At 44.4% G+C, this 26,817-nt stretch overlaps 1 protein-coding gene across 4 annotated transcripts; it reads right to left on the reverse strand.

Moving 5' to 3' along the window:
- Positions 1 to 338: 338 nt before the first annotated feature.
- EHF (ETS homologous factor) lies at positions 339 to 17,035 on the reverse strand (the record flags this gene model as incomplete). 4 transcript variants are annotated; one of them, XM_084229146.1, is made up of 8 exons in its annotated part: positions 339 to 438; positions 532 to 727; positions 1,832 to 1,891; positions 7,355 to 7,423; positions 7,537 to 7,605; positions 10,503 to 10,565; positions 12,822 to 13,067; positions 16,939 to 17,035. In XM_084229146.1, 8 exons carry the CDS (start codon positions 17,033 to 17,035, stop codon positions 339 to 341), a joined length of 900 nt encoding a protein of 299 aa, XP_084085272.1. The 4 variants fall into 4 exon arrangements, with proteins under 4 accessions (XP_084085272.1, XP_084085271.1, XP_084085274.1 ...); XM_084229145.1 differs by having other exon boundaries at positions 1,832 to 1,894; XM_084229148.1 differs by lacking the exon at positions 7,355 to 7,423.
- Positions 17,036 to 26,817: the final 9,782 nt, after the last annotated feature.

Raw genomic sequence — 26,817 nt, forward strand, 5'->3', positions numbered from 1 at the left:
TGTTTTTTTCCTTTCTCTTAGCAAGGAGCCTAAGGCCACAGACCCTGCTCTTCTTGCAGCAGAAAAGAACTTCACAATAGAGGCAAAACAAATCACAACCACATACAGCATCATAGTTCACAGAAAACTGTGTACATTTGTTCCCCATATAGGACATACTTCAAAGTAACAAAATTTTTCAACTGTAGTGTTCCTTCTTCCCGTTAGAAGTAGATTTTTTTCCCCTCGTGGTACATAAATATCAGAGAAAAGTCGTCTTTGAAATATTTACGTCCAGGAGTTCTTGGTTTGCTGGCATTTGGGGTGAGTTGGGGCTTGTGTTCAAAGTGTTGGCAGCTTTAGTTTTCATTTTCTCTCCACCCGCGTGCATTCTTCCCAAATTTATATACTAGTCTTCGTCCATCCACACGTTCCAGAATTTCTCTTTTGTAGTAATATCTGTAACAGAGGACATTCATGAGGGGGCTGTCAGACCATAAGGAAGGGGGATGGGGGAGGCCTTATTTTGTGTGGAGACCGGAAATGCCTCACCTCATGGCTCGGCTCAGTTTCTCATAAGTCATGCTGCTGTTGTTTTTCTTTTTCCCCCATAGCTGAGCCACGGCTTCTGATTTCAAGAACCTGAAGATGCCCTCAGACCGGTCTTCCCACTTGATTAACCCTGGATTCTTGTCTGGGTTCAAGAGGATGTCCCGGATGAATTCCCATAAGTGAGTCCCTCGGGGATCTGAGGAATCGTCAAAAAGGATTTTATTAATGGCCAAGTCACCGCAAAGCAGGGACAGAGGAGGCGTAGAAGTAGAACATTTTCTCTACCCAACAGTGATCCAGACCACAGAATTCCCAAACTGTTTGTTTGTTTTTACTTTACAATTCAAGAAACGGAGGCACAAGAATTTGACTTGACCAAATTGAACAAATTTGACAAGGGTCACACACGTAACAAGCAGCAAAACCAAACCTATGCCATAGGCCTTAGGCCTCTGATGCCAGGGGAATAACTTCTAAATACTGACAAACTGCTTACGATTTATTTCAATTTGTCACTTCTCAAAGAACAACTTTCAATCACTTTAATTTAGTATCTCAACTAATTAAATCACTCCCACTCAGCAACATATTTTAGCCAAATGTCCATCAATAGGGCTGTAAAATTTTAACTCCTATAATATAGTGGGCAGAGGGGTCTCGAAGTGGTTGGGCAATTAGCAACCAAATCTAATTTTACCCCCACTGGACTTGTGACTGCCCTTCCCTCACTGCCCCAACCATTCAAAGGACTGCATTAACTCAGTTCTGTGGATGCGGAGGAGTAGCAAATAATAAAATGTCCAATCCCTATCATTTCTCAATTTAACGTTCTTGATTTCTTTCTATGCCTGCCCTAGCTCCATGTCTCTGGTATTTCATATATTTTCATAAGGTTTTACTATTGGGGGAAATAATATTCCCTGGGAACACTGTTGAATCTTAAGAATGAACAGTCATTTTTTGGAACAATAACTCCACATAGGTAGGAAGTCAACATTCAACAAAAGACAAAATTATATCTCAGCTGTTTCTTCCCACAGCTTTTTCTGGAGAGAGGGAAATCCCCGATCTCCTGCCTTTGAGTTTATTAACCAGGTGTCTCAGTTTTAGAGCAAACAGAATGAAAAGGAAATATTCATTAGACCTTCACACTGCAGAGGGGGTTACTTTGAGCAACTGACATCTCTATTTTCTCATCCTAGTCACAAGCAGAAGTGGTATTTTCAAAAAAATTAGTAGCCTCCAGTTAGCCCAACTTGAAGGAAGGGGTCAAGAGCCTTCTCAAAGTCAATCAACTTACTGTGCTTTTTAGTGTGGGATTTTGTCGGGTGGTCCTGCTCTTTCTTCATATCAGGGGACTCTGCTAGAGAGAAAAATCAGAGTCTATTAATTTACCTCTCTCCTAAAGTTATCATTTTCATTCATTTATCCACATTCAACCAACATTTATTGAGCACATGTCTGGCATTGATCAGGTCTCTGGCAAACAGAGATGCCAAGTGCTATGGAGAAAAATTTTGCAGGGGATTGAAAAATGGAGGATGAGAGTGATCTGCAATATTAAATGAGGTGGTCATTGAAGATCTGTCTGATTAGGAATCAGAAGGCTATCAAGGAGCTAGCGATGTAGCAAGCTCTTGGAAAAGCCTTCCGTGAATAAGAACAATAAATGCAAATGTCCTAAGGCATATGTGTGTGTGCTTGGCAGCCCACCATGCAAGGAAGCCAGTATGGCAGTGAGAATCAGAGGATAGGACCTGAGGTTCAGATCTTAAGGCCTCTTTGAGTGTTTTAAGCATTTGAGCTTCTATTCTGAGAAAGATGTAGAGTCATTGAAGGATTTAGGTCATTGAAAGGGCTTGTTTTTTTTTTTTTTTACATAATGCAAAAATGTAAACATTAATAACAAAGAATGATGGCTTTTAAGCCTGAGGAGTGCCTTTTTTTGGCATGCAAGTTACATTTTAATCAGCCTGACAAAGAGACCATTGACTGACCTGAGTCAGTATAGAGGGCCACGGTGGACTATGGAAACACAGATTAGGTTAACAAATGATTCATTATGGCAACCCTTGTGACTATCACCAGAGAGATGACAGAAGCAGATCTGTGCTTCTTGTTAAAAAAGCAAATGATGAAGCAATGAAATAAAACTTTTTTTTTCAAACAAAGGTTCTTTAGCTTTTATTTTTTATTTTTTTATTTATATATATTTTATATCATTGTTCATGTTTAAACAATGTTTGCTTCCCTCCCTCAGTTGTAGTTCCCATAGAATTTCCTTCACCAGTGCACCCGTGCACCATCACCACCATAGTCCCCTCTGGTCCTTCCTCCCTCCCTCCAATCCCTCTCCCTCCTCCTTCCCTGCAGGATGTCTCTGGTTTATGATTGACTGGTTGGTTTTGTTCAGTTTTGTAGTATTTTGTATTGTTATTATTTTTCCCCCATGCATTATTTGGTTCCCCTATATTCCTCCTATAAGTGAAACCATCTGATATTTTTCTTTTTCCTTCTGACTTATTTCACTGAGCATAATTCCTTCTAGCTCCATCCATGTTGCTGCAAATGGCATGAGTTTATCTTTTTTGATTGCTGAATAGTATGAAATAAAACTTCTTAAAAACAAAACTAAATGATCTAGTAAGGTGCATGTATACATGTATGTGTGTGAATGGGCACTTGGGGTATTGGGAGAACCAAGGCTGATCGTACCCCCAAAATATCCCACAATCAAAAATCCTCTAATTTTAACACCAAGTAGTCCCTAAACACAAGTGATTCCCGATGGGTAAGTAAGCACATCTCTTCTATGTCAGGGCTTTCTCACAAAGAGTTCATGACCTACATGGGTTCTTCAAGGACATTTTGGACTGACCCAAAGCACGTACCAAGGGAGAGGGTCCACAGTACTTAATCTGTTGTCAAGCATTATCCATTATTCAAAAAGTTTGAGTAACCATTAATTCCTAATTAAAATGGTTAAGAAGAAAGGTCCTGTGTATTGAGCACTTACTATGTACCAGGCACTATGCTAAGCAATTTACATGAATCACCTTATTTGATTCACACAATAATCCTTCAAGGTGGGCACTTTATGATCCACAGTTTATAGTGAGGAGCCGAGACAGAGAGGTCAAATGACTTGTCTAAAGTCACACAGCCTGTAAAGTACGCCAGGGTGTGGACACAAACAGCTTGAACCCAGAAGCTTTATTCATCATCACTATTCTATGCTGTGTCCAAAGATGGTGGCACATGATGGATTTCATAAACATCTTCCCTGCCAAGAGTCAGGTTCAGGTATACGGTTGGTTAGTAGGAAAGTCATTCCAGTTGGATGGCTCTATTTTCCAGTGGGTATGAACCCACTGTTCAATCTCATCACTCAGCTTCTCCAGCAGTTTCTTCCAAAGCCATGGCAAAATGGAGAAGGGGGATTTAATAAGATCTGGTCAGAAAAGCAACTATTCATTCTCGTTGGAAGTTTCTCCCTTGGCATTGTCAGCAGGAGGGCCTGCACCTGACTTGGGTTTCTCTGAAATCTGAAGGGACAAATTCACAGGAAATGCAAGGAGACTCCACTTTCCCTCCCTTCAGGTTTCAGGGTGAGGTTGCAACATCCCATCAGGATGTGACAATATTGCGACAGGTCTGGCACCTACCCCGGTTTCCAAGTGATACATCACTCTGACAGGGCCACGTTGTTCTGCAGACAAAGAGTGGCATTTACCCAGCAGGCCACAAGCAAAGCTCATTTACCAATGGCTTCCAGGAGGGATGCAGAGCCATTATTTCAGAGCCAGGGTTGAGTTCAGAAAAACCCTCCACTGTTTGGCCTCAATCATTGTTTATGGATTCTAAGCTGATTTAGAATCAAATACTTTGGGTTAATGTACCTTTGTGAATAAGAGGAAAACCTTGGGCCCTCTCCCTGGAAAAATGCACACAGGTGTACACTTGTAAGACTGTAAACAATTTCAGGGGGTTGTGACTCACTAAGGAGTACACAAACTCTAGATTAAAAAAAACCTCACCAGATAGACTGTGAGTGAATTATATCTCTGAGGTGTCAATCATTTACCCCAGCTAGACCTCTTTCCAGTCAAGGAAAGACCAAACCAACAAATGTTTCCATGAAAAAAAAAAAAACAACCTGAGATTTGTACTGGTCCCCTCTCCCTGTCCCCAGTGTTCAGGGCCAAGCTGTGGAATGAATGACTGTCTCAGCTCGAAAAGCTTTTGATCTGAAACCTCACTTTAATATGATAGCCTCTCCCCCCTCTGTCTTCTCCTCACCCCAAAATAAAAGTCAAAACCTTTGAAGTTAGCCATGTGGTTAAGTGATTCACTCTTATAAAATAATGGCTTGCTCTGGGGAAGTTGTCCAGCTTGGCTTTCTCTTGCCCTGCTCCTGAGGCACCTCAGGCCAAGGTCTGGTCTGGGCAGGGGCAACAAAAAGCCACAGGTTTATGATGCAGGTTCCAGAGTATGACTTCAGCTAAGCTGCTTCACAAGAAGCGAAGATTAGAAGCATTTGCATATGATTCAGCTGTGAGCCATTTCTTTACGGGATATACAAATTTCAGTGTTATAATAGACCGTGCCACCCTAGCTTTAGGCTCAACAAGTCAGTGAATAAACACATCAAGCCTGAGTTGGCGTGATTGGCTTGAGGACTATCGGGCAGATCAGGAACACTGGCGGCGGCCATTTTATGAAATGGGCAGATGACAGAGAAATCAAAACAAAGCCCGCTTCCCCACCTGTGTTTATCACAGAGGGCATCAGTTTATGTTGGGCCTCGCCTTGGCTCAGCTTGTAACATGCATTAAAACATAGAAAGATATTTAACTGCACTCTTTAATGGGAGCTTGAAACTTGAAGACTCAGATAAATGACCAATGACTTGGGGTGGGGGGTGAGGGGGAGTTTCTGTCCCATCAAGTAGAGAATAAACTATTTTGAAAGGAGGTGACTCATAAAAGGCTTTCTTTAGCTATGCCAATGGAGCTGTTCCTGAGAAAAATTTACCAACCCCTGATACTGAATTGATTCTTTAAGCAATAATTCTGATAGAGGACCTGGGTTGCTTATCTCATTTTCCAGCCTGTGATATAATTGCAGGATAGGGACGGAGGTGGGGAAGGACAAAAACAAGGATCAAGGAAGGTGGAGGAAAGCAGATTTGTAAATCCAAAAATAATTTTAAGAAGAATTATTTAAAAACAGAACAGGCTGACTCAAGAGATGAGTCCCTTATTACTGCAAATATGAAAGCAGAAACTGGCCCCCATTGGTTCTGAGATTCTAGAAGGTTGTCAGGACACAGGATAGGGAACGGTGGCCTGGCTCTGAGGGCAGTAGAACTGGGATTATGACTTTTGGGTTTCCCAGCTGCAACAAGACCTAACAATCCCTGAGGCTCAGGAAGTGGTTGGTTCAACTTTATTCTTAGTTGGAATCTTTTGCCATAGCCAGAGAACAGGCAACACCTTAGGAAGTGTGAAAGGAAGTCATAGGGTGACAGTGGTGGTTTCCTTAGCTCTGGAACATTCGGTGATGACTGGGTAGTAATGATTGCCACAGAAATTTTATCCCAATTGGCTCAGTTCTCCCGGAATGGCAAATATACCGTGGAGCCTCTCCAGTATTTGATCTATTTCCTAATTTCAACAAATACTTAGTGTGACACATAATGCTATGGGCCTTTGGAGGTGGGGGGAAGTGCAGAAATGAATCAGTCTCAGTTCTTAACCTTAATTCCAGAAGCATTTACACTGGCTCCCAGCCATGTCTCATTCAAGGGGCTTGACCCGAAAAAAAAAACCTCAAACCAAAGATTTTCATTATTTCACTTCTCAAAAACATACTTAACAAAGACAATTAAAAAAAAAAAAGACTAAGAGAGAGAAAATGGAAGAGTTGTTGTTCGACTATATGCTTTCTTTCACAGGGAACCATTTAAATCCCAGTTCTGAAGTTGTCCCAAATTCAATTCCAGGAAATGAGAAATTCTCTTGTGACAGGTGTAAGCCCCATTTTATGGACCCAAACAGATCCACAAATTTGTATCCAGATGAAGGGACAATACAAATCCTCCAACTACCTCCCCAGTGTACTCAGTCCCACATGCTTCGTGTTAATATACCTGTTTATGGGGGGGTAATGGGGCATATCACATGAAAACTCCTCTCCATAATCCCATCAGACATCCTGTGACTCAGCGTAGCCTTGGCTGAGAGTCACTGACAGCCCCCAGTCACATCCACTCTTTACCAAATGCAACTGACGTGACCCTAATTCAAAGTGCAGGTAGTCTGACAGATGGAGAGTCCTGATGAGTCATCAGGATCAGACTGAAAAACTGACAATAGAATGTGATTCCCAGGTTCTGGAAATTTCTAACTGCTTCCCCTCCACCCAAAGACCCTCTACCCATCACCATAGTTCACTGACCTCTGAAATGCCTATTAGACATTTTTTCTCTAAAACCAAATATAGTTTGTTGATAGCTTCCCTCACATTCAGGAATGAATAATCTTATCAGCTAATTTCCCAAGAGCAAGATTTTGTTGAAAAGCGAATTTTTGTTATCACAAGAGAATGACTTAATTTATATGACACAAACATTCTGCCTAGAGCCATCCTTGCCAGTCATTCTGAGTATACAACCATTGGCTCAAAAGCAGACCTTTATTAAAAACTCTGTTCCTCTGAAGGACACCAGCAAACCAACAACATAGGATGTGGGTCATTCTCGTCAATTCTCAGTGAGCATTTGCATGTGACACGCTCAATCTTGGAGGTCAGGGCAACTCACCAACTGGAAGGTGACCAGGGGTTGTCATGGAGATCTGGGCCCGGCAGAAAGTTTTGCTGTCCAACAAATCTATACAATGCAAAGGCAAAATATAGTAAAAATCTCCTCCTTTCAATACAACTTCATGGCTATTAGACACAATAAGAATGTAAAAGAGCCTTAAGTGTTTGGGAGTTAGTTACCTACTGTGCTACCATAGTTGGTGTCATATAAATAGTTTTCTTCTTTCCAGGTGTTCATGATGGAAGGTTCTACAAAGGACAGAAAATGGGAATCATCAGCCATATTTCCCCCTGGGTAAAGAGTTTGCTTTTCTAAAACAATGTTTGTCAAAAGATGGGGTAGGGGAACCTCCAAAAGAAGGAATAAAACTCTGCTTCAGCCACTTGTTACTTTATAAAGTTATTCTATTTTTCTTCCAGTGTTATGAGGAAACAGACTTTGCTATGTTCATCCATGGGTTCTGCACTTGTTGCATTTTTAGGCAAGTGAGGGCTCTATCTTCCTAGGAATTTTCTTTTTTTTTTTAAATTTTTTTAAAGAATTATTCCATTATGGGCCTCCCCTGGTGGCGCAGCGGTTGAGCGCTGGGCTGTGAGGCTGCCTGCAGCCTCTGCGGCGCAGGTTCGTTCCCCGGCCGCCGATGAGGGTCCCACCAAAAAAAAAAAAAAGAATTATTCCATTATTGTAAGATTTTTAAATTATTTATTATTTATTTTATATAATTTTACATCCTTTTTCATTTTTGCACAATGTATGCATTTTCATCTTGGTTATAGTCCCCGTGAAATTCCCACCCCCCCCATTCACCCATGACCTATCACCAGGGTCCCCGGGAATTTTCTATCCATACTTGGCACAGGGTGGGTTCAGGAACTTGGAATTGTCTTGCATTCCACTGTAAAATCAGTTTAGTATTTTTACACTAGGAAAAAACCCACCTTCTTAAGGACAAATAAATTCATGATTAATGAGTATCATTTCCCATTTCAGAAAAGATCTAGTCAGTTTTATCACAGTGTCTTCATTGTTTCAACTAGAGATATTCTCTCAAGTTGACAGTCCCCTCCCTCCAGGGTTACTCCATTAGCTTAGAAGTGAAAGAAAATTCCCAAAACAAATCAGGAGAAGGGGAGGAGAGAGTTACCAAATGAACAAATAACTTTTAGGAATCAGGCCCCATTACTTCATCTTCAAGAAGAAACTCTTATTTATTCTCTCTCTCTCTCTCTGTCTCTGTCTCTCTCTCTTTCTCTCTCTCCCTCCCTCCCTCCCTCTCCTGCTAGGTAAGTACATCTCACGCTGATTGACTTGTCAGATTTCACATTCTAAGGAAACTCCCCACCACCTACCCCAAATGAAGCTTAACTCCTACACAACCCCCAGATCTGGGCTGGTCTCCAACAGCAGCATTTTCTCTCCTGGCTGGCCAAGAGCTGTAAGATCTGGCAGGAGCTCACACCTTGTCCCCGGCAGGAACTTCCTGCTTTCTCCTCTTCACAGATTGAAGCTGCCCTCAGCTCCTCTCCTACCCAGGTTCCAAATGTCAGGGCCTGGGTGGTAAGCTACTGGCCAAGTTGCATTTTGTTTTTACAGATAAATGGCATAAAACCTGACTCACTGGCTAAGTCCTGTTTACGACATAGGGATTTAGCTGGTATTTTAACTAATAGCTACGTGTTTGGGCACCCCAAGCCCAGTCTCTTGGGGTTACACCCTTTCTCCTTGTTGGGTCACCTCGTACACCTGTTGTTGTCTCTGAAAACAAACTGAACCAAAAAGGTTTGGGGGTGTTGGCCCCTCTATGAGCCTCTTCTTCTCCTCCCAGGGTGGACCTCCTTCTCCGCCCTTCAGCTCAGCTTTACTGAACTGGCAACACAAGAATGTCTGGATGGTCAAGGAGGAATTATCAAGTCATTTGGGACCTCTCCAATACCACCCTGGCTCCTCCAGTGGGGCTGTCTGTTGAGTCATGGAGGGGGTGGGGGGACATTCTCCTCTGACCCAAGTCCCATGTCCACCTCTAGGGCAGTTTGACCCATAAAGCACAAACCATCGAGGTATCTTAACCCTGGTCTTTGGGGAAAAGGGCAGAGCTAGGAAAACTTAATCAACATGCTTAGCAGTTATTGTTTTTTCCTTAATAATTGTAGACTACCCCCTTTATAAAAGATTAAATAACTGCATGAGGCCAATTTTGGCTCTGAGTGACTCACAAGTCACCCTTAGGTCAAATTCTGTCCTCAGTGACTGGCACACAGTTTTCAGAGAAGCCTGTGGCAAACTCAACCCACATGGTTCACAATCCCACTGGTGTGGGCACAGAGAGGGCCCTGGAGTAGCGGCAGCTGCATGGTTTTACCATGGCCAGCAGACTTCGGGGGTCTTGTGCATCACCCCCTAGGCTGGGAGGCAACATGCCAAGGTAAAAAAGCAAGGAGGTTTGATTGGTACAAGGCCCCAGGGCCTCATTTCTTGAGGCAGTTACTGAACCACCATCACCACCACCCATAGCCCCTGGAAGTCCAACTGACTGAAAGAAAGTTCCTGGGTAACTGAAGATCCTTCTCAAACCCAGAATAGTGTCCTTTGCTAAAAACACAATTGAGGCAGGAGCTGGGTTCTGAAGCTGCCTTTGGATATCCCTGCAGAAGCTCCCAGGGTTCCAGAAGCTACAGGAATTACAATAGCAAGTTCTTCTCTTCTCCCTGTGTGAAACACTCCCACTAAGGGAGGAGACACTGACCCTTTCTCTTCTCTTTCCTTGCTGCTCTTAACTTAGCCAAGTTCAATCCCCTCATTGTCTTCATGGTGAGAAGGAGACCCACTTGGATTCTGCATTTCTCACAGTTTGTGGACAAGACCTTAGACAATGGCCCTATCAGTGTTGGGAAGCAAAGAAATGAGGCAGAACTAGGTTCACCATCAATCTAGAAATCAAAACTAGTTGGCAGTCACAGTCCCAAGGGCAAGAAATTAGTCTCAGGATGGGGTAGCCCAATGGAAACAGTCAGAGAAGAGGCCTCCTTGGATTTCCTGCCAAAACACTGGCTTTATCCTGCTCCCACACCCTCTCTGCACTTGCCGCGGATGGTCCTTTCCAGAGCTCAGCACATCAAATTGACTCTCTTCACAAGCTACTACTCACCGGTTTGTTCGGTCTTGACTATGACATTATGTGTGGACTGGAACAGGTCACTGCTGCATTGGCCTGTTAAGAATGGTTTTGGAAAGTCAGAGTGGGCCGAGATGAAGCCAAAATTTGATGCTTAAATAAAGATAGGGCTGGTTTCTTGGAAGAATTTCTGCCCATGCAGCCGCCTGATTATCGCTATTTGTTTATGTTGGGGGGTGGGGGCCCCTTTAGCATCTGCAACTGGAGCAACTGCCAAGAAAACCATTAGGCTAGTACTCCCACATCAGATGGAATTATTTGGAAGTGTGTGGAGATAGCGTCTTATAGGGTAGAAATAGAACTTCAGAAATCACAAGACTAGTCCTCCACTAAAAACTGCAAGATACTTTACCTTTTGGATCTTGGTTTGCGTATCTGTACATGTAAGGGAATCTAATTAGATAAAGTCATTAAAGAGGTTCTAAGGTGGGCCTCCACTGGTGGCGCAGGCTGTTGAGTGCAATGCTGTGAAGCTGTCCGTTGCCTCTGCAGCACCGGTTCTATCCCCGCCGGCCAGCGAGGGTCCCACATGGAGTGCAGACCTCTCCTGTCATGCCAGCTGCTCCCCTCAGCAGTGTACTTTGTCAGTCTGCCTGTTCTGTTCCCCGCTCTGTCTCTGGTGAATCCTCTCACCCTCCTGCGCATCTGGCCTGTACCCCAGTTCTTGTATAAATAAATCAATCTTTGAAAAAAGAAGAGGTTCTAAGGTGCTTTCTCATACTAAAATATGATGAAAGATGAAAAAGAAATTTAAGGAAAACTATCTTAATTTAACTAGCTTCATTCTTCTTTGATGCTAAATTTAATCAAACCCATCTTGATCAGATCCAGTCTATGAGAGTTGTCTTCATAAATCAGCAGTCTTCCCTTATTTATGCCTTGCAACTCCTTTCTAGATGTATCCTAAGTAGAGGCACACATATATATTTAAATGAGCTTAGCATGTTCTTCCTCCCCAGATTATGAATATCTCAGGAGCAGACCTCTCTTGACCTTCAGTTTTCCCATCGGTAAGATGGGTACAATATTTATTTTCTTGTAAGGTCATTAAATGAATCAATTCATTTAGCGTGCTTAGTGTAAGTAAGTTCATAAATGTAAATTAATGGAATAGCTACCCAAGAAAGGCAAACAACAAAATAAAGGTGGGAAACCTGGTCATTAGGTGCTGAAGCAACAGCAGCATGCACTGGGGCCAAACAAGTCATGGAAGGTCAAAGATGGTCACAGCACCTCCCAAGCCTCCCAACCTCAGGCTTCAATCAGAGCAAAGCTTTAAAGGAATGGATTTAATTGGAGGTGGGGATGCAAATATTTTTAATTCTTCAAGTGTAAGTCTGCTCTTTCTGAAGATTCCTGGGGTTATTTATAGAGACTTGTTTGGTTTGGTTCTAGTAAAAGAAAAATGAGCAACCACCTCTGTGGGAAGAAGGAAGTGCCAGGAGCTGAATGAGGTCATCCAATATGGCTGCCACAGCTGCCAGCTCCAGCCGGAGTGGATCCTCCTCAGTGTTGATAGCCCCTCTCAGGGTCTGAATCTGGTTCACAGCCTTGGAATGCCTATTCCCAAAGACCCAGCCACTTGCCCAAACAGTTCTGCTAACATAGACAAATCTGGCGTGATGTAGACAAGACAACTCTCCTTTATCCTGCTACGTCTTACAAGCCAGCATAGGATGTGTGCATGTGTGAATAAATGGTCACCAATGGACAGTGTTTGGTACAGTGGCTGGTATGTTAGGTGAGGCCCCAATACATTTAGGGTTCTGGGACAGCACCAATTCCACCAGTTCCAAAATCATTGCAGAAACACCCATGTATCCAGACCACTAGGTATAGCCCCATTTGGGGGTTACAGAACTTTAAAGAATCTGCTATGAGCCTTCTCCCTCCAAACACTCACATGGACCAAATTTTGCAAATATTCTAGAACCTAGGTCTAGAAGTTAAAAAAAAAAAAAAACTATGATGATTTTAACAAACATTTGCAAGGGAATGAAGAGATTCTGAGAGTAGTGAGTATTCTGTGACTACCCAGCTAGCCCCTTGTCTGCTTGGAAATTAACCACGAGGAGGGAATTAAGTTACAATGGTGTTCATAAGCAATTAGACATACCTTACACCCTTGGCTTATTCACGCCTTTTCTCTCATGTCCCTTCTACTTCCCTCTCTAAGGAAATAGTAATTTGGGGGTATCCAACTTTTGTCATCCCTGACAAGGAACCCTACTGGCTGCTTAGTCTCCCCTCTTCCTGGCCAGCTCCTCAGCGGGTAAGGAGAAAGATAGTCACCGTTCCACTTGAGATGCTGCAAGTTGCTGTAGAGGACTTGGCCTGCGGTCCCCGCTGCCCTGGTGAACTCCTGCAAGTTCATGCTGCAAAGGTGCTCGCCATTGATGTCAAACTCCTGGAAAGGTATGCAGCTGGCATCCAGCTGGTTGGTGTCCAGGAGGTGCTGGAGCCATTCCCACACCTGGTACTTGGTCCAGTACTGAGGATGGATTTCATGCCACTGGCTTCCGAAAAACCCACTGGAAACTGTAAAACAGGAGGCAGTCCTGTGAGTGAAGTGTGGTTGTTTCTGGGCAGAGGATGCTCACTGGCTGCCAGATGTCATGGGAAACATGACCACAGTCCCCGGGCATCAGTGTGGGGGCTGGAGCATGAGCTAGCCTCTGGAAAGGAGATGCTCAGAAATGTGATTCTTTTCCCATCATGGTGGGGGGGGAGGGATCAATTATTTAGCCTCTGTGCATCTTCATGGCCTCCATGGTTTTTAATCCTGAGTGCTGGGTGAGGACAGGAGACCTGAAATGTTCCATACTCATGAGCTCACTCCCTTCTTCCCAAGAATACCGTGAGAGAGCAAGATCGCTAGAGTTTCAGCAATTTACAAGCTTATTGTCCATACCCAAATAGTTCTCTCTCTCTCTCTTCTCACTCCTCTCTCTCTCTCTCTCTCTCTCTCTCTCACACACACACACACACACACACACACACACAATTTAAAGTTTTAAACCAAAAATGAATCTAGAAATTAAATATAATTGTCAGTCCCTTTTACTTCTCTATCTCAGCAAATAGTAATTTTGGGGGTCTCCAACTTTTGTCATCCCTGGCAAGGAACTCTGCTAACTCTCCCCTCTTCCTAGCCAGCTCTTAGGGGAGTAGGGAGAGAGTCACTGTTCCACTGTTCCACTGAAAAATTTCTTTTCCCTATCATGTCTTGGCTTCTCCTCAAAGTAGCCAGATTATCCATTTGCTAACTGTGCTGATATACCCCTGCTGCACACTGGTTTCTACCGTCATGCCATTTCCTACCATTACCTCCAGTTAACTCCCACTGAACTGGATAAAAAAAATAAAATAAAACCTACCAAGCTATGCATTGAGCTATTTGTTCAGTGACCCTTGATTTTTTTACCCTTGTTCTATTTGGTATTCTTTCAGTTTCTATTTCACCCACTCACTCCCTGAAGTCCTACCCATCTCGTAGACTCTGCACCCCATAAAGCCATCACAGACTCCCCAACCTACAGTGAGGACTCCTAAATGTTCAGGTGATAAGCTTGGTCTTCTTCCTAATGGCTTTTGTCATGCTCTGCTTTTCCTGATAGATCTGTAAGTAACATCTTTTTTTAATTTTTCTTTTTATGTATATATTTTTTACATAATTGTTCATTTTTAAATAATGTTTGCTTCTCCCCACCCCTCAGGTGTAGTCCCCACAGAATTTCCTTCACCAATGCACCCATGCACCATCACCATCTAAGTAACATCTTATTCTCCCGTATACATTGTCTGCCCATGGTCATGGATTCTGTCTTACTCATCTTTGGATTGCCTATAAAAACTCCCTGAGAGACCTTGCCATCTTAGGTGATCTTTACATATTTATTTAGTAGAAGTTGTTGTTAAAAGAGAAATAATGTAGGAATCTGGCAGAGTTGTGAGATACGTTCACGAGAGGGTTCATTAAAGTACTAGTAAAGAAGCGAAGTTCCTTCAAATTAATGAATATTACTGAACTTAGTATGGGCTAACCATCTATGCATGTGACTCTCTTGTGCTCATTTAAGGAAACCTCACAAAGTCAGCCCAAAGACCTGAGGGGATGGAAAAGAGAGAGCAAGTAACAGGGCTGGAAGCTCATAAGTGCCCTTGAAAACAAAAATCAAGAGATGAGCAATCTTCCAGGAAAGGAAAGGGATGGGGATAAGGGAGAGACGCTTTTGCCATCCACCAAGGTCAAGGAAGGGAAATCCCACTGAATATGACACACAGATACACCCACAGACTCGAGGGTGGATCAGCAGAGGAGAAGGTAGTGCAAGAACACAGCCCCTAGTTTTTTCTTCAAGGTCACACTGGATCAGTACTACTCAAACTCTGAGGTGATTGTGAATCACCAGGGAATGTTGTTCAAATGCAGATTCTGATTCCCTAAATCTGAGGTGAGGTCTGAGTTTCTGCATTCCTGACAAGCTTCCACATGGTGATTTTGTGCCAGGTCAGTGGATACAATTTCAGTGGCAAGGAGCCAAAAAGTTCCAAAAGGTTGGATTTCCACAACTCTCATGGCCTAGCCCTCCACACCCTCAGAGATGTTGAAGGGGGGAATGTTTTACCCAATTCCACTTTTATTTGTACCACACGCCCCCCACCCCTGCCCCCCACACACATACACCATCCATTGCTTCCAGACCTCAGAAGCACTAGAAGCAGGAGGTCAAGATCATGTAGGGTGGTGACTGCCTGTGTAGTACCTGCCACTCACAGTATGTGCTTGACCCTCATGCCTCATGGCCAGACTTAAGCCAGATACTAGGAAAGCTAGCAAGGCTTAGAAAAATCTAGTTCAAAAATTAATTACCTAGAAATATTCCAATATACAAGTACACAGAACTTAGACTAGAGGCTTCCATTCCCCCCAATTATTTAGTTTTTATGGATGGATATATTTTATGCAACTCCCCAATCTTCAATTTTTTTCTTAAAGTAATCATGTTGCAATGACAGTTCAACCCTAGGTTTGCAAATAAGAAGCAACAACTCTAAATAATCCAATGCTAGGCCTGGAATAATCTCTTCTCTCAACTGTATATCACCTGGGTTAAAGGATAGTTCCTCATTGTGCTGTCTCTTAGGCCTTGGGAGAACCAGAGACTTTTGTCTGAAGTTGACTTGGAATTCTCCCCACAGCCCAGGCAACTGGTCAGAAGTCCCAGGAGAAATACTGGAACTGGCCTCCAGCACCCCATTGATCGTGACCAGGAGCTTTGGGGCCTCTGGAAGGAGAAGTGGCCCCTAAATTAATGTTGCCTTAATCAGGGGCCTAAGGGCCTGGAGATGGCAAAGTCTTTCATTTGGAAGAAACTTCCTGCCCTATTTGGAATCCTCCTTTGAAGTCCCCATAGAGGAACCAAGGCCTACAACAGAATATGTCACTTCCTAGAAAGGGTGGCAGTTTGATGGGATGGGTGATCAAATAAGGGACAGTCACCTGCTCACACTTTCAACCATGCTTTTGGTTGGTTCGAATTTGGTTCCAAATCAAAAGAGGCAGAGAGGCACAAGGATCAGCTGCTTGTTGGGGAGTATAACCCAGCCATCATCTACCTACTCCTGCTTCTGCCTGTTCTCACCATAAGGCCATGTCCTCTTTTCAGGGAAAGTAAGAGCAAGAGTCTCTTGTGAGATGATGGGCAGCAGGCATGAGGTGGGGAAGGCCCCACTTCTTAAGCCCACTGCAGCTTCAACACAGCAGTCTGCCTGATCCCAGTGGGGTGTGGGGCCCTGATTCAGCAACAACTTTATTCAGTTCAGCTTCTACAGTAAGCCATGGGCTTGATCACCAAACCCTTTATAAGCCCCAAAGCTAGGCCCTCCCACTTCTAATCAATAGATTCTAGATTACTGCACCTGATCTCATAATTAGGTGGCCACCTAGTTATAGGAAGGCATCTGGTCCCCTAACAAATCTCCTCTCCCCTTACAGAGGGAGTCACTGGAAAATGAAATAGAACAATTAAGTTGCTATAACCCTCACCTTGTCATCTTCCATTCTTCCATGCTAGACACACACACACCCCTTTATCTCCTATCTTGATTTTTCCAGTCAAGCACTGCTGAAAGTTTCAACAGGTGGCCTTCCCTTTGCCCATCTCACCACCATTCTTTCCACCAGGCTGCCAACTCAGAATTCTGACTATTGGGATGACACAATGAAGCATCTCAAATGGGTGTCTGGAGTCCTAGGACTTAGAGAGAATTCTAGCACAAAGAGCTTTCTCCCTTCCCCTGCCCAATAAAATCTGTGTTTTTCCATTCTTAAATTGGTTGGTGAGGCCTAATTAAAGTCAAGGGTGAACCCCCCGGGGAGTGACACCAACACCCACTGGGTCCTTACCGGTGCATGTGGCGTAGCTGTCTGTCCAGGCTGGCTGCTGGTGGAGGAGGTTGTTGCTGGGGTTGAGATTCATTACACCGCCGCTTTCCAGAATCATGATCTGCAGGGGGATCAAACAGCCAATTCAGTCAGTGCTTCTGGGCAAATGTCACTGGAGAGTGGAGATTATTGAGTTAACTTAGCAAGCAAAAAAAATTTGTCCTTCCAACCATTGCCCCAAAACATGTTGCCACAGCCCTTACAGTAAAAGTTAAAACTCACTGGCAATTAACAATTTCCAGGTTCAATTTTCATATGCATGAGGCAAGTTTTTACAGTCACCCATTCATAAATGAATAATCTCTGATCGGGAATGAAGCGGGAAGAAAATGCAATACCTGCTCCCAGGGCGAGTCTGGCCAACATCCAAGTTTCATTATTATTTTTCTTTTCTTTTCTTTCCCTTTTTTTTTCTTTTTACAGACATTAAAATGCCTACAATCTTTTGCATCAATGAAAATGCTAACCTGTGGGAGCACAGACCCACACCTTTCTGAGAACCCTAACCTGAAATCAGGTGCCCAGGGGTCCCAGCACACCCACCTCGGCAGCCCCGCACCCAGCACCCGGCAAGTTTCTTCAGCAAAGGGAGCTGCCATGCATGGGCTGGTCTCAGAGGGCCACCGCCATATGTAAGCAGAGCTCCATGATAATAAGAATCAACTGGTTTCTCAGACAGGACTCTGTCCCTTCCCTTCCTCCATGGTAAGAATCATGACTGGCTTTCCCTTCCCCTTGAGACATCTGGCAGCTTCAAAGTTGACCTCAAGGGGACTTTGTCAATCTGAGAACCCATTTTCCCAGTAAAGTACCCAGGAGCAGATCCTCTCTTCGATGGGCCTGTTTGGATTTTTTAAATAATGCAAACAATTTACCCCTTAGAAATATTCTCTTCAGCCCTCCAGTGCCTGCAGTGCTCTCGCTGGGTAGCCTCCACCTCTCGGACTGCAGCCCCAGAATGGTGCTCAGTCCTTCCAAAGAAAAGTAACTTGTTTCCAGAAAGCAACTGAATATTTACCCAGGGTCTCCAAAGGTAAGTTGCTCTTTCTAAAATGTGGGGGTTGGGGAGAGGAGGCTAGTTTCATTGCAGCAGATCATGGAAAAGTTTTCTACCAGTTCTGGGGAAATCTTGCATCCCTGAGTGTCCCCCTTTATCCACAAGTTTGAAACTGCTCCCCCAGAGCAGTTGCAGCCCTCAGTACCCCTTCCTCTAACTTAGCTACTGGTCCTTTGATTCTATGTGGGACCTGAGAGGTGAGACAAAGGATCTGGGAAAGGCATGAAAATGTATTCATGTCTTCACTGATTCAACACATTTTTCAGCCCTCTGATAGGTGGGGCACTGTGCTAGATCCCCGGGATAGAGCAGTGATTATGAGTTGAACTGGGCTAGACAGGAGCATTTATAATGATAATTAATACCATCGTAGTTACTTGGCAAATCATCAGGACTGAATCCAGCCTAAATGGAAGACAGAGAAGGGACCATAGGGTGGGGATGATGAGCATTGCACAGTGAGGGATCACAGGGTGGGGAGATGGGAGATTCAGATTCTATACGGTGGAATCAGTTTCAAAGCTAAAAAGAGCTGAGGATGATTCCAGGCGCTACCACTTACTAAGGTGAGTCCTAACTCTGATAAGTCATTAACCTCTCTGAATCTCAAGTTTTCTCATATGCAAAGACAGATCATCTAACCTACTGTGTGCTGCCTGGAGATTGAGTTTCTCTACCTCCAGCGCTTGGCACAAAGCAGGGTGTGACTACATGGCAGATGTTACAATAAGGAGGGTCACTACCTCTGGAAAACTTGAACCACAACAACCATGGGCCTCAGTTTCCCCATGCACAAATTTAAAGAAGGTGACTACATTCCTTTCCAGAAACTTCCTTGAGTCTCACCCTCAGAGAAGGACAACCAATGCAAGTCAGACCTTTCTTTTTTCATAATCACTAGGTTTTTATCCCATTCAGCTTTCTAGAGCAATTGCCCTAAGTTAGAAAATCAGATGGGGGACTTCAAGGCAGAAGAAAACCTCAAGACTGGGGGAGGGAGGGGGCCATGGCCCCATCTCCTGTTTGCTCAAGGCTGGGCATGTTCCTCCCAATTTGCTCAACCACAAGCGGTAGAAAGGTTACTGTTTAACCCTGAGAGGGCTGAAGCTCAGAGCCCAGCCCTTCTGCTTGGCGGGATTAGCCTTCCAGGCTGGGAGGGTAATGGGGGGAGGAGGGAGTTGCAGGGGTGCTGGGGTGGTTGGGAGGGAAAGGTTTCCCTGAAATCCTGAAATTCTTTCACAAGGATCTGCCTCCAGGGCTACCTCTTCTGCTGGTGCAGGGCTTCTGCTTATCTCTTCCCCAAAGCCAGAAGGCAGAGTGGGGTGAGGTTTTGGGATCAAGGAAATGTGAACTCAGATCCCAGTTCCCTGCTTGCTATGCATGACCTAGAGCAAGTTCCAAGTCTGGTGGGCCAACAACTCTCTGCTCTGCACTTTCCCCACCTGCACAGTGAGATGCACCCCAAACTCAAAGGGCCATGAGGATCAAATGAGCTCGTATACACAATGTTTAGCAGGTAGTGAGAAAGAAGTCAGTGAGTGTCACAGAACAGTGAGGGCCTCTTCCCTGCTGGCGACCCCCGCCCACAGGCCCTTTGCTCCGGCACACAGCAGTTCTCATCACCACCCTCTGGATTCATCCAGAGCTACTCCAGCCCACAGAGAAGCCACTACCAGGTTGCAGGTACCCCATGGCCCCCTGGCTCCCAAGAGGCTGGCCCGCCTCCGTCCAGAAGCTGCTCCCTGCTGGCTCCCCCTTTCCTAGGGAAAGCAGCCAGCATGGTGAGGGGCCCATTTTTTACAGGGCACAGTAAATGGTTACTACTCATAAAAGAGTTTATGTGGCTTAACCCTTAGTGAGTCAGAGTTCACTTGAGCTCACCCAGGCTTGTGAGGAAAGATCAGTGTCTCTGACCCAGCAAGAGGCTGCAGGGATAGGGCCCTCAGGGTGGGCACAGCAGGCCCACGGGCCCTGGTTGGGGTAGCTGAAGGTCTTCCAGCAAATCCTAGCCCCCTCTGTGGCCCAGTTAGCTCTCTGGGTATAGAAGGGGGACATTTGTCCCCCAGCAGGACTGTTGAGGAGATCAAATAAGATAATGGATAATAAAAGTGCCTTGAGAAATGTTAACAACAACAAAAAAAGGATTATTATAACCAACTCACCCACACCCCCATATATGAATACAGACTTTCTATGGTATGTAGTTACTACTTTATTGGGTATAAAAAGTAATCCTTTTAATTACAAAGTAGGGAGATGATTTAGTGTTCTTCTTTAAGCTTCTGACTTCACCTTTAGCGTGGTTTTTACTATTTCCTTTGAAACAAAAAAAGGTACTATCAAAAATGTGAAGTAGAGACTCAGAGGTCTGGGTTAGAATCCAGACTCCAACTTTGAGCCATGTGACCTTGAGTGTTTACCTTTCCCAGCTCCACTTCTTCGCTTGTGTCAGAGGGGGTGTGGAGGGACATGGTTGTCCTTGAAGCCTAAGACTATTTTGAAGGATAAATATTAAAATGGGTTTTAGGTGTCTGGTCTAGATATGCATTCAGGTCCTCAATAAAAATCAATTTCCTTCTCTTTCTTCAAATATTCATTCTCAAGGTGTTACTCAGAGACTTTCTTCCAGAAGTGGAAAAAGTAAACTCAGAGCCAGAGTTAAAATGACTCCACCCTTTGGATCAAAAGCAAACATGGTAAAGAACCTGCCTCTGTCCATCTCTAGTGGCAGGGGGAGCCCTGGGGGTGACCCCCTCAGTCATCTGTGCTAAGTGGAAAGCAGAGTTTCTCAACCTCTGCATGACTGACATTTTGGCCTGGGATGGTTCTTTGTTTGGGGGGTCTGTCTGTGCATTTGTAAGACATTTGGCAGCATCCAAACCCCATTAGTTGCTAGCAGCTATCCCTCCCGTGTACCATCCCTTGGGACCAAATCACCCCCAGCTGAGAACTCTGGTTAAGTACAAAACCCATGGAGGCAACAACTCAGACGTGGCTCTTGCTGGTGTGGCAGCCTGGGCTGTTCCTTAGCCTTCCTCGGCTTTATTTCCTCTCCTGGGAAGCAGGTGTGGAATAAGCACCTACCACCTAGGCCTACCTGAGGATTCAATGAGATAAGGGACTTTGAAGCCCCCGGCATAGTGCCTGACACAGAGTAGTTGCCTCATAAACAGAGATTTAAGATAATGTGCTGGGCCCACCCTTGTCTATTCCCAGGTGGTGAGTGTTCTGAGAAGACAGCATAAAATTGTCCTTGGGCTAGTGAAAACTACACATACACACAATCCTGTAAATTGTATTTTAAAGTGACATGAAATGTTGGATCATCCAGTGATTTTTTTATATACATTCTCTTATTGCTTCCTTCATGCGTGGGAACAATGGGAGGGACCTGTATTTTACTCTGGGCCCTCAATGACTGTTCTGACTTTCACTTTCACCCAAGACATCCCTCTCTACACAGCTTCTTAGACAGTCAGTCTTGCAGACAAAAGTCTGCTCTTTATTTGGAGGGGAGGAGCTACATCGGCTGTCATCCACTGCCAGCCAGACAAGTGAACACCTCAGCCAGGCTTCCCGACAAGGCCCATTTGACCTTGAGCCATAGTTCCCCTGAGAATGATGGGCCACTATGGTCTGGCCCACTTAAACCCCATTTTTGGAGAAAGGAAGCACTGGGCTGTGCTGGAGTGGCTACAGATGGCATGGGGGCCAGAGAGACAGGCCACCCTCTGCTCCCCACACTGTTAACAGCTTCAGGTTCAACACAAACTCCCAGCACTCCATTGCTAAACACTTGGACCACTTCTCACCACCCACACATAGAGTTGACCCCCAGCCTTGTGCCCAGTCTTCCTCCAGGCCTTCATGAAAGATTAGCTCCCCTTCCAGCATCAGCTCTGCCTAAAGTAGGAGGGAGGCAGGAAGAGTCCTGCCTGGGAGGGAAGGCCAGGGCACTAGTCCTGACTCTAGAGTTTGAGTCTCAGCTCTCCATCCTGCTCAGTGGCACAGATGAAAAGGGCAAGGCCTAGCCTCAGAGATTGACGGTCATGGAAACCTGAGTTGAAGGACCATGTTCAAAGGTGTGAGGAACCTCGAACTCAAGCCAGTGTTGCTGTTTCCTCAGCGACAGAAAGAATAGGAGCCCATGTTGTGAGGGCTGAGATCTTGATTCTGCTCCTAAGCTGGCTGTGTGGACCTTCAGGAAGTGCTCACCTCTCTAAAGCCTCAGTTTCTCCATATGACAAAAAGTGGAAAAACTGGAGTCAACATGCAGATTAAACAAGTGTGTTTATAAAGTGCTCATGTGTTACCTCCTGCGTGGCATGTGCCCCCAAAATGTTAGCTGCTAGTATCGGATTAACCCACGAATCTCTCTTTAAACTGTGTTCATTGACTTTGGATCCTTTCTTGGGATCCAGGTAGACTTTTCAAAGTCAGGATAGTATAATGGTTGGGAGCTCCAAGCTGGCGTCAGACGGCTCAAGTCCTGTGCCAGTTTACTAGTGGGGCAAGCTTGAACAAGCGATTCAATGTCTCCAGTCCTCAGTTTCCTTGTTTATAAAATGTAGATGACATGAAAAAGGGTGGTTATAGGACAAAATGAGCTGATAGGTGTAAAATGATCAGAAAAGTGTTTAACACAGAGTAAGTGCTTGGTCAATGTCAGTTGTTTTTTTGTAATAGGAGTGCTTGGCGTTTGTTGTATTGTTACTATTATTTTATTGAATCTTCAAGGAGGAAATTGAAAGCCAAGTTCATCTCAAGCGAGACCTCTACCTTCTGCCATCTACACCTTGATCCCCCATTCAGCAGGTGCACTAGAGCCCAGGGCAGGGTTACCTGACACTCCGCTGCCCCTTGAGGGCTACTGTGGGGGTGCACCATGAGGCTTAGTGATGAACAGCAACGCTTAGCATCTTCCTGTTCATGGAAGCCAGGCTATGCCACTGGTCATGACCCTGCTCGAGGGACTGAAGGTTATCCCTTCTGCTCCCCTTCCTCCCACCAGATACCCCAGGCCTGCCAGGAACAGTGGGAGGCACACCTCCCAGGCCCTGGGCCACCGCCCGGCATGCACTCCCACACATCAGGCTATCGGGCAGGTGCACAGGAGAACAGCACGTCTCAGAAGGGAGCTCCTGACAGTGTGGCCAGAGGGTTTCTCTGTGCTATAGGGTCCCTTAGCACAAGCAGGGCTCAATTCTGCCAAGAACGGGATCTGGAGTTGGGCAGAGCTGAACCTAAATTGTCAGCCTTTCACAATACGTGGAAATCCTGCTGTGCATCTTAAACTTAGCCAGTGATGTCAATTATTTCTCAACAAATCTGGGATGGGGGATAGATTCTGTGATTTGAACTTACTAGAAGCAGAATAGTAAGGGGAAGGAGGTAGCACAGGAACTCTCTTAGAGAGTTGGAGTCATGCACCCCAGATTCCAGAAGGCTCTTCCCAGTTTCAGAAGTCCTAACAAGGCCAAGAACTGTGCAACTGACCTCTCTTCTTATATATGCAGAAAGAACCTCCCAGCAGGGACAAAAACAGTCCAGCTTGGACCTGTTCAGTTGGAGGGAGTTATGTCTTGCTCCATATGGGACTACTGAGACTTTGGACTAAATGCTGTAAAAGTAATACCAATAGTTGTGCTATAGTATCTAGGGCTTACTGAATATTTAACAAGTGCCGACTCTGTGCTAATAATTTTAAGTGCATTATCTCATTCAGTACTTGCAATATCTGTATAAGGCATTATGTCACTTAACAGAGAACCTATCAGAGGCTGGGAGAGGTTAGGTAACTTGCTCAAGGTTGCACAGCTTAGCAAGGATTGTATCTAGAAGAGAATTCAAACTCAGACTACCTAGGGACAAACTCTGTGGACTTAGCCAATTTCTTTTTTTTTTTTTTTAAGTCCATTTGTTTCTTTTTTTTTTAAGATTTATTTATTTATTTATACAAGCACTGGGTACAGTCAGAAGCGCATGAGGGTGAGAGAATTCACCAGAGCCAGAGCAGGTTGCAGAGCAGGCAGAAGGACTGAGGTACACTGCTGAGGGGAGCAGCGGGCGGCAGGAGAGGTCTGCGCGCCATGTGGGACCCTCCTCCCGTGCCTGGGGAGCAGCCGGGGATCAAACCGGTGCTGCAGAGGCTGAGGGCAGCTTCGCAACCCAGCGCTCAACCACTGCACCACCGGGGAGGCCCCAGACTTAGCCAATTTCTGCCGAGAAGGATGTGACTCGCTAGAGAAGAAAGTTGCCTTCAACTCTCTTCACCACCCCCACATCCTGCCCATTTCATACATAAGCACAGATTCTCCCTATGTCATCTGAGACCTCATACCTTTATTAAGTACCACCAAGGCCATAAAAGTCTCTGGTCCATTTCATCATACAGGGACCCAGATCGAGACCCTCATCCCTCTTTGTCAGAAGAGGCCACAGCTCTCCCCAATATATTCAAGATCTCCTTTCAGGGTGGAAGAACAGAAAGCTGTCTTCGTTTGGCCATTTGTAAAATATGCTCAGGTAGGAATGTGTTCATGGTCCAAAACCTGGGTCTGGTTTATCCATGCACTCTTTTAGCCATTAAAATAGAATAATACATATGTAATATATACACATACCTATATACACACATATGCATAAATACATCTATAAAAGAAATATTCCCCCATGATACAATGAAGTTATTTCTATTTTATATTTTGGAAATAAACAGCTTCCTAAGTATTTGTGGCTTGTTTGAATTAGGCTGCAGACCAAAGCAAGGAGTACCCACTGCAGGGGTGAAGATACACTGGAAGCTACCATGGTCACAGAACAGATCTCAGCCACTACTTGTACCTACATTCCCTGTTGCTACCCTGAGGGACAGAGATCCAAAACGGTGGTCTGCCTTCTTCCCAGCTACTTTATTCATTCAACCACATCATCTTCGAATTGCTACAGAATTGGCTGCTGCTGTATATTTTTGCTCCTCAAGCCAGAGGAGCAATTAGGCATTTTAAAATAATTACTGTTGCGATGATAGAGATATCCAGACCATTCTCTTAATCAAAGTTACCAGGAGGTGAATTCATGGCATGTGCCCTCAGGATGTTGCAATAGTTTACCAACTTCCTGTTTCAATATGACTGTCGTTTCAAAAGAACTACTCCCAAACAGAAGAAAAGAAAATTCACATACGTGAAAAATCTCACTGAATGTAATTCAGGCAATCATTCATGTTTCTCAAATAAATCAAAATGTGAATTGAGCTTGGGGAATGTTTTTGATCTTCTCATATTTACATCACAGGTAATTTTATACCTTCATAACATGTTTTGAAAGAGACATTTCATGTTCCCAGGGGCAACATCGGAAGTATTATTCCTGAGCTTTCATGCGTTTTCATGAGTGATGATGCAGGATTGGGAGGCTGAGTGTTGGTCCATTATAAGCACACTTTACTGACTATAAGCCATTTGGAAATGTACGTGTTATGCTGATCTTTAGCATTCTTGGTGCCAGACTCAGATTACACACAGATACTAGCAGTGGAAAGGCACCAAAATTGATCAAAAGACAAGATTACTGTACATGACCCCTGTGGCTTTTGCCAATCCCATTCAGATATGACAAACTACGAATAACAGCATAGGCTATGAATCTTAAAAGTTCACAGAACTTTAGCAACCTCAAGAGCAGGTTGCTAAGGCTCTCCTATCAAAAGTGCATGCCCCTCTGGTTTTGAGTGTATTTTGTGGGTCCAGCCCTTCTAAAGACCATTTACTGACCTTTACAGATCAAAGGACAGCATAGATTAAGAAATATTTCTTGAACCCTTTGGATTGAAATTGAAGGAAAATCTCATAGGAGTCAGGCCTGGGAGACATGTTTAATCTGACCTATGAGAGGAGGCTCATCAAGTCCCATCCTTGATCTCTTACTTGGCAGGGTGAACCCCTACATCAACACATTCCTCCTCACCGGCTGGGCTGCTGAGATAGGAACTATGCTGCATGCTTCTCAGTCCTTCTGGGCCTCAGGTTGGCAATGCAGTAAAAAGTCACCACTCTCCCTACTACCTTATACCTCCATATCTGTCCCATCACTATGTCCCTTTCTCTATTCTAAAACCAAATCAAAAGTTGAATTAGGAAAGTCTGGCCAAAAAAAGATACCAACAACCAAACCTCCCTTCTTAGTGCAATCATAAGTCTTACAGGTCTTTGGAAAGACTCTTTTGTGGAAACTGGAACACCCAGGATTATTCTCATGATACTTATGTTCTTACTTGACTGAAGAGCCCATCTAGGTGTTTCATGATACAGATCACTTGCATCAATACCCAGGTGGGTACTGGTGTTTTCTGGGGTCCCACTGAAGAATCAGAATCTACATTTTTAAGAACCTCTCTAACTAATCCATGGGTAATCTCACAGAATGTCTGGTCATAGACTCACCTACTTGCCTTCCCTCAAGCTGACTAACTCTGGGAGATATCAGACTTGAAAGGAATATTCATGAGCGCCAACAAATCCTTGAAAAGTCAAAGACAACACATTGAATCTGGAGAACACAGCTCCAATCCATCTGTGGAGATGCTATTCTATGGATTATTGCCAACTTGAAGTAAAGCAATTCCTCATGTTCAGTACCACCAAATCATTAAATTCAGTAAGACTCAACTACTTAGAAGTATGAGTCTCTGATGGCCACCCAAACAAACCCAGCTACAGAACACAAAATTTGCATAGGATTTTTACCATAATGACTTGCATCAAGAGAATCTAGAGACTGGC

The sequence above is a fragment of the Talpa europaea genome (assembly GCF_964194135.1).
Source record: "Talpa europaea genome assembly, chromosome: 1".
Taxonomy (NCBI): domain Eukaryota; kingdom Metazoa; phylum Chordata; class Mammalia; order Eulipotyphla; family Talpidae; genus Talpa; species Talpa europaea.